At 56.2% G+C, this 10,921-nt stretch overlaps 1 protein-coding gene across 1 annotated transcript; it reads right to left on the reverse strand.

Moving 5' to 3' along the window:
- Positions 1-2: 2 nt before the first annotated feature.
- On the reverse strand, positions 3-10,921 carry LOC119104383 (uncharacterized). The gene is made up of 4 exons (XM_037228078.1): positions 10,859-10,921; positions 2,534-5,279; positions 59-169; positions 3-12 (listed from the first exon to the last, which is right to left on the reverse strand). The coding sequence occupies exons 2-4, from the start codon at positions 3,910-3,912 to the stop codon at positions 3-5; spliced, it is 1,500 nt and encodes a 499-aa protein (XP_037083973.1). The 5' UTR covers positions 3,913-5,279; positions 10,859-10,921.

The following is a 10,921-nucleotide window of genomic DNA, read 5'->3' on the forward strand; positions in this document are numbered from 1 at the left end:
CGTCATCGCCAGCTGACGGCCGTAGCGCGGCGCGGTGTACGCGGTCACGCGCGCCGACACTGAGCGGCGCAGCGGCGACGGCGGCGCGGCGGCCGCGCCGCAGCAGAAGACGCGCGCCTCGCAGACGTAGAGGCCGCTGCGAGCGGTTGTAATGTTGGCGACCGTCAGCCTGGAACGGAGACGCGGTGGTGGTTGGGGACGGATTTAGGCGGTGTCGGGGATGCGGCCAAGTGGCTGGGAAGTGTTGCTGCGACAGAGCCGGCGGACGCTTCCACTGTCAGAATCTTTCAGGAGGATGTTCTACATTGAAAATCACCAGGAAACGTGCCAGGATGTGGGAATCATTCGGTGAAAACGACGTGACCAATGATGCAACCGTCCTTCGGCATTATCTCCCCATAGCTCCAGGATAGCCGGCAATGCATATCAAACAGACATCGAAAGTCCGTTGCCGCGTTTTGATCCGAAAAAATTCACGACAGAGCTGAATATCGAGCTTGCGAAAGTTTTGCTTGAGCGCCGAAACTGCAGCCAGAATGTCCATTTACACCCAAGGGAGTCAAATTGCTCTGACACGAATCCGATCATCGGCGCGCCATTTTTTGACGCTGACGAAGCGGTCAACTGTTCTTTGATCGCCGACGAGCTTGACGACCTGATCTGACAAAAACGCGCCGAGTAGACCGGAGATAAACAGGCCATTCTGCGCGCGGCCGATCGGAAATCAATGTCATCCCCTCGGAAGGCGTGACGGCGCGAAAAACACGGCTCGCAATTCCTGCAGCTGTTGGCGGGGGTTTTCGCCAGGGGCGGCGCGATCGGGCGCCTACTCTTGATGTCAAGACGTCGAACGGCAAAAACAAAGCCCTTAACGGCCGACTCCACGGCAGATCGGCAGTGCTCGGCTGCAAGAAGTTGTGAAACTGGAGGCTGAAAGCTGTTTTATGGACTGTTTTAGCGATGAAAATTTAACCAAACGCACAATTTTCAGACCATAACAAATCATCCCCGCTGGCATGCCTTCAAGGGTTCGGATATTCCCGTAATATTGCAACCAGTGGCGCAGGCGGGGGGCACGTGCCGCACAGCCGGCTCCGTGTCGGTATCGGTCAGAGAACTCACTTCCCAAGCAGTGGCAAAGCCGGGGACGGCGATTTACACTGGTACGGGTCCCTGTATCCGTCAGGAGCCCACAGTGATCACGGCCATACGGGCCGTTACCTGGAATATCAGCCAGAGCTCGAAGAGAAACCGAAGGGCCCCTGGGGTTCAAAGATCAAGAACCCGATTGGAGGGCTAAGTTAGCCGAAGAGCCCGAAAGACTGGCCATATGACACAATGAGGACGGCCTACCCGCCCTTATTGTGTCATATATTGTGTCATATTAGGGAGCTGGCCTCAAATGTCAGTCAGAGGGCCTCTTACATTGATTGGGGACCTGTGGGTATTTTGGCCAGAAACCGACACCAAACAGTCGGCTCCGTGCCAGCCTGAGCCCTGGACACCGCGCTTGGGATCGGCCGTTGTGAAGCAATGCCTCCGAAAGGTTTTCAAGATAAGTCCGCACCGTTCAAAGATAAGCCTGGAGCGTGGCTCTTAAAATTCTGAGGTTATCTTCGGGATGAATTAACAATTGCAGCAGCACGAAAAATGAAAACTCTACCTTTACTCCTCCAATTCTAGCACCAGATTTTCGCCTCTCGTTTGCCAGCGCTTAGTGTTAGCCGCGGGGCCGACGCCGAGCAGCCCACAGAGGCTGCAACGTCGGGCGTCGAGGTTTTTGTTGCTTAGATTTGCGAGCGCGCTTGTTCACTACGCTACAGTAATTTTTCTCACTAATCGATTCTGAATGCATGTTAAACATCTTCAAGCAAACATGGGTTGGCCATGTTAACACAAGTTTTGGCCCACTTCTATCTACAATCTACGTTCACGGGGTCCTCAATACCTCTGTAGAGCCCAACTAAAAAATTGGCAAACCTTCTGAGTTCTATCAGTTTAGAAGCAGTCCAAAAAAAATGTAAAAGGACGAGAGCCTGTGTTTGCTTTCGTGCAGTCGTTTTACACGGCCCGATTTCTTCAGTTTTTTTTAACGTAACAATTCAAACGAAATTCATTTTGCGGCGGTCGCTGCTGGCTTCTGTTCCAGTCATTTGGGGCAAAATTGATAAAATATACGGCGATTTCTTCAAGGGGGGATAGCTTTCACCACCTCAGGCCCTTTCTCAACCCTATGCCCCCCCCCCCCTTTGCCAAGGCTCTGGCTGCGCTCCTGATTTCGACATTCCCATACCCGTCCCGCTCGCTATCACGGCACCAATAGGCCGATTTTGGGCAAAAGGATTCCATGAACATGCTTGAAAATGAAAAACAGCCATTGACGTTGAATGACGCGAGTCCTTGAAGCAGCCCCCCGAGACGCCCCCAGCATACCTGGACACAGCTCCCCGAAATGTCCCCAGCATGCCTGGGCACAGCTCCCCGAGACTCCCCAGCATACCTGGACACAGCTCCCCCAGACGTCCCGGCATACCTGGACACGACGTCGCTCTGATTGCCGAGTGCTTCCACCGAGCCCGAGAACTCCGGACACTCTGCGGCGTCGCCCAGCGGGCAGGGGGTGCCACCGCCGGCCGGCCGGAACTCCCAGCCGAGCTCGGCACTCTGATTTGAGCGCCCGCTCAGGCGGCATTCCAGGCTGGCGTTGCCGCCGAGCAGCACTGGCAGGAGGGACGGCTCCACCGTCAGCTGGGCGGCCGACAGCTCCGCTTGGCACCGCTGCAGGCAAGGCGACGGCGAAGTGCTGGGGATGACGGTGCTGGAGGCGGTGCTGGGGGCGGTGCCGGCGCCGTCGTCAGCTGCGACGTCGGCTCCGGCGTTGGGTCTGGCGCCGTCGGAGTTTTTGGAGACGTCGAAGGCGTCGGGAGCTTTGATGTCGTCGGCTCCGGCATCGTCGGCTTCGACCACGTGGCCAACGTCCGCGTCTTCAGCCGCGCCGGCGGTGACGGCAGTAGTGAGGGTGATGGCGGTGGTCCTCGTTATTGCTGCTCTCGTGGGGAGGACTGAGCTGGTCCTGCTCTCGGCTTCATCTAAGCCGTCAGCCAGGAAGTTGATCCTCACGTCTTTGAACGTACTTTGACCCTCGGCTGCCGGGGTTTGAGGACTGCTGGCAACTCGTATGGTTGGGGAGAGAGTCGATAAAGCTGGTGTCGGAGAACGTGCGGATCCTCGGGCGTTAGAAATCGTCGCCGATGCAGTAGAAACGGGCATCACAGGCCGCACAGCGATATCTTCGACCCCGGTATACCCTTTATCCCGTGCATCAGCCTTGACATCAGCTTCAACCTCCTGGCCACTCAACTCAGTACTGAAGAAGAGGTCGTCGTCGGAGGCAGGGCGAAGTCTTGAGCTGCCGCCAGCCGCGTTGACGGGCGTTACCTTTTCCAAGATATGTGGGCGATGCTCTGAGTCCTTCGCACCCCTGCCTTCCTCGCGCCCGCTCTGCCAACCGTCCTTAGCACGTCCTCCTCCTCCTGCATCTTCGGCGATTTGCTTCGGTTCTCCAAACCCCAGCTCCACGTCTAACAGACCCACATCCTCCGCCAGTTTTCTCACCCGTTCCTCCTCACGTTCAATGGCCCATATGATGTCATCAGAAACGTCGGCCTCGTCGTCGTACGTCCTGCCGCTACCCTCAGGCTCTCGGCGAGGCTCGCCCTGCGGCCTGCCGCCGCCAGCGCCGCTGATTGGCTGTCGTGGCTGCTGAGTGACGTCGCCGGTTTTCAAGATGTCGCCTCCGTGGGAGCTGAACGGCCGCGCCGGCGGCGGAGTGACGTCATCGGGCAGCCATATCCCGCCAGCGCAGGCTGTCAGAGCCGCCAGCACACAGACCCTCGGCAGCGACGCAGACATGGGTGCGTTGACGTGAACACTGGGCGGCGCCACCGAGCGCCGCCGGGGAGACTCTCCGGCGGAGTTTGTGATGTCGCCGCGTGCGGGAACCACTTCAGGAATTACTGCAGAGACACCAGGGAATTAATCAGGGACGTTCGCGGTGGTCACTTTGGGGGCTGACACGGGGCCAATGCGGTGCGTTTTGCTTGGCTCCGGGAGGCTGCAGTTCGGGCGGGGTCTCTGACAGGTTCCTCGCTTCTTCTGAGGGGTCGCTGAGACAGCCGAACGCACGGCACGTCAGGTAAAGTCACCAGTAAGTGACTGGTGGGTCGCTGAAGGTCCCACGGCCAAGCGTTCACTGATGACTGCGCCGGAGGCGGGGGTTCCCTGCCCTGGTTCACCGGAGGTTCTCTGGCTGGTTCACCGGAGGTTCTTCGGCTGGTCCACCGGAGGTTCTCTGGCTGGTTCGCCGGAGGTTCTCTGACTGGCTCACCGGAGGCTTTCTGGATGGTTCACCGGAGGTTCTCCGGCTGTTCCAACGGATATTCTCCGACTGGTTCACCGGAGGTTCTCTGGCTGGTTCACCGGGGCCGCCCGATGTGTTCGCCGAAGGTTCCCCGATGGCCGCCTTTATGGCCGCCAGACCGGTTTCCCAAACGTTCGCTGCCGTTTTCACGACTGCTCTCAAACGTTCTCGCCGACGTGCCGCTGATGTCAGCAGGGAAGGTACGCGTCACAACGGCTTAAATGACCAGGAGGGAAGCGGCGTCACAGATCGACGGGGTGATTCCGTTCCTCCAGACGGCACGCGAAGGCATCGGTCTCCGACTACACAAAGGTCACATCCCCCTCGTCGATCACGCGAAGAAAACGTCCAGCCGCTTTCGGTCACGCGAAGAACACACCCGCATCCTTAGTCACGTCAAGGTCACATCCGCCACTCCGGTTGCGGAGTGTCACAATGCCGCTCCTTGGACACGGAGTGTCACAACGCCGCTCCTTGGTCACGGGGTGTCAAAATGTCGCTCTTTGGCCACGTGCTGTCACACTCCTCACCTCCCAGCGGCGAAAATTCCGTCACACTCTCCGGCAAACAGCCGACTACAGCGCCGGCTTCGTCGGCTCACGCACAGACAGGTCACCGCCGGCACCCTTCCATGTTCCCGTCGCGCCGCGACGCAGCTGCGTGACCCGACTCCTGATTGGTCGCCGGTGCCCGCGGGCGACGTCCGACGTGACCGGACCCGACGGCCGCCAGCAAGCCAATGAGCGGTCCGTGGATCGATCCTCCGTGGTTGGCAGAGCGGCCTGCGACGTCGGTCCGACCGGCTCCGTCGCCGCGGAGAGGAGGTGCCCGTCGGTGGTGGCGCGTGAGCCACGATCGTCTGAGGATTAAAAGAGGGAAGCGAAGCGTAAGATCTTTTTGTAGACTTGTGGCTTCAGAACATGCCGGGGGCTACATGACTGCGTACATGTGGTGTGCCTATGTTTCTCTGTTTTTGGTGCCCGACGACAGGGTTTCTTGCGTTGGTTGCGAGCACACACTGCTCACTGTACGCGGTGGGGGATCAAGTTTCGTTATCCTTGCGAGACATTCTTGACCACACACTGTCTGTGAGAAAGCCCGCTGTAGCACACATGCATAAAACGGCCTTTCCCCTTTCATCGAGCCCGTTGGTCAGAGGACTGCTGCGGTGACCCAGGGTGAGCCCGTGACCTCGGGGTGGGTCATCGGAGAGAAGCAGCCATGCCCGTGAGCCCACAGCCGTAGGCACTGTCTGGCACAACCTTAATCCCGCAACAGGGTGATCACCATACGGTTGGCATCTCCTTCCTGCGTAGTGGTAAGTGGAGGAAGAGCATGCAAAAGTCAAACTTAAACCAAAAACTTACTCTGACACCTACGTTAAGCCACTGCAGCACCACGGTGCACGCACGCAACCAAAATTGTCCTCATGGGGCAAAATGTCGAGTTTTTTCTCCCAATCTTGTGATTTTTGACAAAATTTCCCTGAAATCGCCCCGTATCTAGTGTATGCATCTGGACTCATGATGGAGGGGGACGTGCTCCCGTGGGTTTTCTATTGTTTGCGTCCCAGGCAGGGTGGTCGTCACATGTGTGTAAGACATTGCCGACAGCTGTCTGCACAAAGCCGTGAAGCCGGCTGGCGCTCCAGCACATAGACTGCATAAAACTCGACGTCCAACAAAGGCATCAGGCTCTTTGTTCTAGAGCTCTTCCACCGGCGACTTGACTGACTCATTTTAACTTCGCTCGTGTCGCCGTGCCGCACCATATCCATTTTTCCAAAGTTTGACGGGGGCACCGATCGACCCAGTTCAGGGAAGCGGGGTCGCCGATGATGGATTTTATTCCCGAGGGAAACTATTGCGTTTGGGGATAAGTACCCAAGTGATGGATAGCGAGCCCTCCGCCCATGGCACTTCCCAGTAATGGACAGCTCCGGCGTCGGAGGGGGGGGGGGGGGGGGTCCGTTACTCGGTCATCAAGCTGTTAAATACAGCGTTTGCACACGATGAAGAACGAACGAATAGGCAGATCTAATTTGAAATAAAAACCGCACATGGGGGCTAGCTAGGTGCAGTAGCAATGGGTTTTCCTAAGAACTTATTAGTGCTGGAAACATCCCAAATCCACGTCACTGATCGCAAATTCAAACGAGCTTAACCACAACAAAATTATTATTTTTTCTCGTATGTGGGCCACCTCATTTTTGCGTTCAGTTGAGGATCGACAACATATGTGTAGCGAATTGGTTGCGATGTGTTGAGGCTATAGCTGGGTCATGACGTGGCTAGAACAGCTGCCAGTGGGGGGGGGGGGAGGAGTTTGGCTGTGTGGGGGTGTTTGGCCGAGCGTGGGGGGGGGGCGAGTTTGCCAGAGGGGGAGGGTTGGCCTTGTAGGGGGAGTTTGACCCAGTGGGAGGACGGTTCGCCTAGTAAAGGGAGTCTGGCCGACTGCGTGGTGGGGGGGGGGGGGGGGGAGTTAGGCCGAGGGGTGTGTGGGAGAGGGTCAGTTTGACCGCGTGGGGGGGGGGAGGAGTGTGGGAGCATGTCCCCCTGCACTTGACAAAGTAAAAAGGTCCTTACAAGAGCCACATGCCACGTCTCGGCCAGCCAACGATGTCGGCAGCGCATAATGACTAGCAAAAATACAGCGTCCCGGACTCTTCTCAACCTTTTAACATCACATTTTCCAAGAAGTAAGGGCGCAGCCAACGGCAAATCCGACAAGCCCTCCAACAGAATGTCGATATGGTCCGGAAAATAACATGTTTGGTGTGTTTTACATCACGTTTAGACATTTAAGACTGTCGCCAAACTGTCGTTTGCCTAATGGTTCACGACCCCAACACCACAGCACGTGTCTGAGCGTGCCCCGTCTCAGGGAGTCGCGCGTCATCGCACCTCATCACAACTACGTTTACACCACCATCGCACGACCGAGCACGCATCGCCATTGAACACACGTCACCACCAAGCGCACACTGTTATATGGCACGGGACACGGCCGTCACCACCGCCACCGAGCTCTCTTTACCGCTCAGTACAGTCACCACCGAGCATTTGTCCGCGTCGAACACGTCACTACCGAGCTTACGTCACAGCCGGCACCATCATCACTTCACCGCCCAGCACACGTCACCAACGAGCGCATGTCACCACCGAGCATGAAGCACCACCCATCCCAGCTCCGCGCACGCACCAACGCATGGTGTCGGTACCGGGCGGGCACCAGCTCTCCAGTGACACCAGCACCACCGCGGCAACAGCACCTCGGACGCACCGCTGCCCAGCCAGAACCGTTCCCTGGGAAGTTACATGACCGCGGCGTGTCGAAATCTCGCCGCTGATCGCCGTCATCCGCCACAAAAGTGCATAACATTCGCGTGTGAAGAAGTGCGAAACGACCGTTGCCCACCGTGCAAGGAACCCTGTTTACAGGACGCATGCGACGATGAGCTCCGGTATGCTGCGCTGCGTCGCTGGTGGTGACGTCACTGGTATTGGCCTCAAGCGGGCGTTCAGCTCGGTTCATGTACGCATGAACCCGCACGTCATTGACGTCGGCGCCGGCTGACAGCGCACGTCTTCATGCACGCATGAGCTTGCACGTCATTGACGTCGGCGCCGGCTGACAGCGCACGTCTTCATGCACGCATGAGCTTGCACGTCATTTACGTCGGCGCCGGCCGGCAGCGAACGTCTTCATGTACGCATGAACCTGCAAGTCATTTACGTCGGCGCCGGCCGGCAGCGGAAGTCTTCATGTACGCATGAACCTGCACGCCATTTACGTCGGCGCCGGCTGACAGCGGAAGTCTTCATGCACGCATGAACCTGCACGTCATTTACGTCGGCGCCGGCTGACAGCGGAAGTCTTCATGCACGCATGAACCTGCACGTCATTTACGTCGGCGCCGGCTGACAGCGGACGTGAACGGGCGTGCGGGGACGGACGCACAGGGAGCGGGGCTTTACGCCGCACTAAATGTCAGCAAACGGGCTGCCAGCGAGGCCTGGCAATCAGCATAACAGAGCCGTAAACGGCGTCATGCCATGGCAGTGGCGGCTCTGCCATCGATCCATGTTCACGGCGAGCGTGCGGGAGCGCGCTGCAGCCACGCGCAGTTTTAGAGTTATTGCATCAATGCGGTGGCGTTTGTACGGTTCAGCGGCTGACGACCGGGACTTGATAAGGTTGAAGATGGATTGACGTACAGATACCGAAAAGGCTCACGCCGGTGAAAATGAACACAGCATCGATGTCGTTTTACCGTTTTCATTTTTTCAATGGTGCGCGTCGCTCTAAACACATAGAATGGTGTGTTACCCTCACTTCGTTGTTGTTCTCTGTCTAGGCGGCCCCGGGGAGAAAAATGAACGAATCTGTACATTCGTTGTGAAGTGCATATGTCAGGAACATTACGCATATAGGTGAGACAGCCTTGATGGTCTTATTCGTCGGAGAATGACCAGATAAATGGAGAGATGAATGTGATATTTCGACTACATGCCTTTATCAAAACGAAATAAGATTTTCAAAATTCAACAATGTCTAAATTTAAAATTCGATTCGATAAAGCCACGTAGCCCAAGCATCACCTCCATCTCTTTAATCCCCAGGTTATTCTGAGACGAATAAGGCCAATAAAACTGTTTTATCTATAATCCGTACGTTTGCAGATCATCCTTGGTCAGCCAACATGGCAGACGGTTTATCATGCATTCGTGTCCGTGCTCATACTCGTAGATCAGTCGGTTCAAAAGTAGGAAAGCTCAATTTTGTATCACGCTTAGAAACCTGCCATTTCATGCAACACGATAGACATCAGGATTCCATTTATTGGAATGCCTCAGTGTGATCCTGGTGGCCAGAACATATACAAGCGTATCTCAAAGACATGATCTTTTATCTCCTCTCTAGAAACAGCAGACCAACTGCGCCTTTTGCCTGGCGGTTTCCGATCAATCGTGCATAGGCCAACTGTCCAATGGCCACAAAACTCTCCCACAGCCCATGGCAAGCGTGCCAGTGGTAACGGCCCCACCATGGCGCCGGTCGCCGGTCCGCCACCCGACCCACAAACCGCATCAAATCGGCCCGACGGAGGCGTGACTTCCGGGCCACGCCCATTTTGACAGTCTGGTGACCGGCAATCGATGCACGGTTAGCTCCCGGGGTAGGCGACCCGCGAACTCAGGAGTGAGACAGGAATGTCCGCGGAGGCACTCGGCTAATGACGCGGAAAAGCAGCGTTCAAGGCTTCAATCTTTATTTGAAGATATTAAAGCAGGCATTAGTTATGATGAAATGCGCTCACTCATAAGTATTGGGACAAATTCCAGCGAAAAATACTGCTCTAGACAGCACGGTTTCTCTATTTAGTGCATATGCTCCCCTATACGTCATTCTTTAATTGCCCCATCGTACCCTGCATCACTTTGATTGAGAGCCAATTAACGGTCGTTATATCTGGAAATCGTGCTCACGAACGCCAAGTATGAACGACCCGGCAATTATATTCTAATTGGCTCTGATCGCCAGATGACCAATGAAATGGCAGGATTCTTATCACGTGGTTCTGGTGTTATGGATGCCTTGGTGACTTTGAAATAACCTGCACGAAATGGTTTGCACATCTTCGCGGGCGTGAAGCTCAGAAGTGCTTAGAAAAAGAAATGTGAAATGTGTGTGAAACTAGAGGGATTTAGATCTTATGAAGGGCAGGGCCATGAACTACACGGAATGATCTTCAGTATGCATACTTCAGTTGGAAGCCCCACAGAAATGCGCAACACCCCTTTTCACTAAAAATGAAATACGCTAGACCACAATGCAATCAAGTACATTCCCAGGGTGTATAACAAAAGCTATGAACATACAAAACACACGTTCGTTCCAAGATGCTGCTGCTTTAAACGTAAATGCTTGTTGGACCCCGTCAGCCTGCATCTCGGGGCACCAGCTCTCCAGCTGCCACGGCACAAGTCTCTCTCACCGACACCTGGGCACGCCTGGCAAACATGGGCTTAGCTGCGGGGGCATAGATAGTTGGCCAGGGCTCTTGGCATTCGAGTTCCCTCATGCTGGAGTGTCATCTCCTCCGCTCCACGCCAGCCTGGCGACTTCAGCGCTGGTGTAACGTGCCCTGAGCGTTGCGCCCCTGACACCAGCCTGACACCAGCCTGACACCAGCATGACACCAGCCTGGCCGAGGGTCAAGCCAGTATCAGCACCGACCTCTGACCGCCATTGAGACGTAACTAACGCTCCTGTGGCCCGGACTCCGCCCAAAGTCGCTCCTCTCAACGTCAAACTACGTCATCGCATGCGAACCTGCCTCACCAGCCCGCCGGTCGATCGGAAGGTTATTTCGCGCACGCAACTCGAGCGCTAAACAAGCCCGGGTCAGAGAGGTCAGGGGTCAGCGTCTCTCACCTGTCCGCGTGCCCTGCGGCGACCTGGCCGGCTGATGCAGACTCGCGGGCGCGCAGACGCGCG

This window comes from Pollicipes pollicipes, unplaced genomic scaffold (assembly GCF_011947565.3).
Source record: "Pollicipes pollicipes isolate AB1234 unplaced genomic scaffold, Ppol_2.1 Scaffold_6052;HRSCAF=7182_pilon_pilon_pilon, whole genome shotgun sequence".
Classification (NCBI taxonomy): domain Eukaryota; kingdom Metazoa; phylum Arthropoda; class Thecostraca; order Pollicipedomorpha; family Pollicipedidae; genus Pollicipes; species Pollicipes pollicipes.

Coding starts and splice junctions, on each gene's coding strand:
- LOC119104383 (XM_037228078.1), bottom strand. CDS start 3,912: ATGTCTGCGTCGCTGCCGAGGGTCTGTGTGCTGGCGGCTCTGACAGCC. Junction 170..2,533: donor CAGAGCGACGTCGTGTCCAG/GTATGCCGGGAC, acceptor TCTCCGTTCCAG/GCTGACGGTCGCCAACATTA.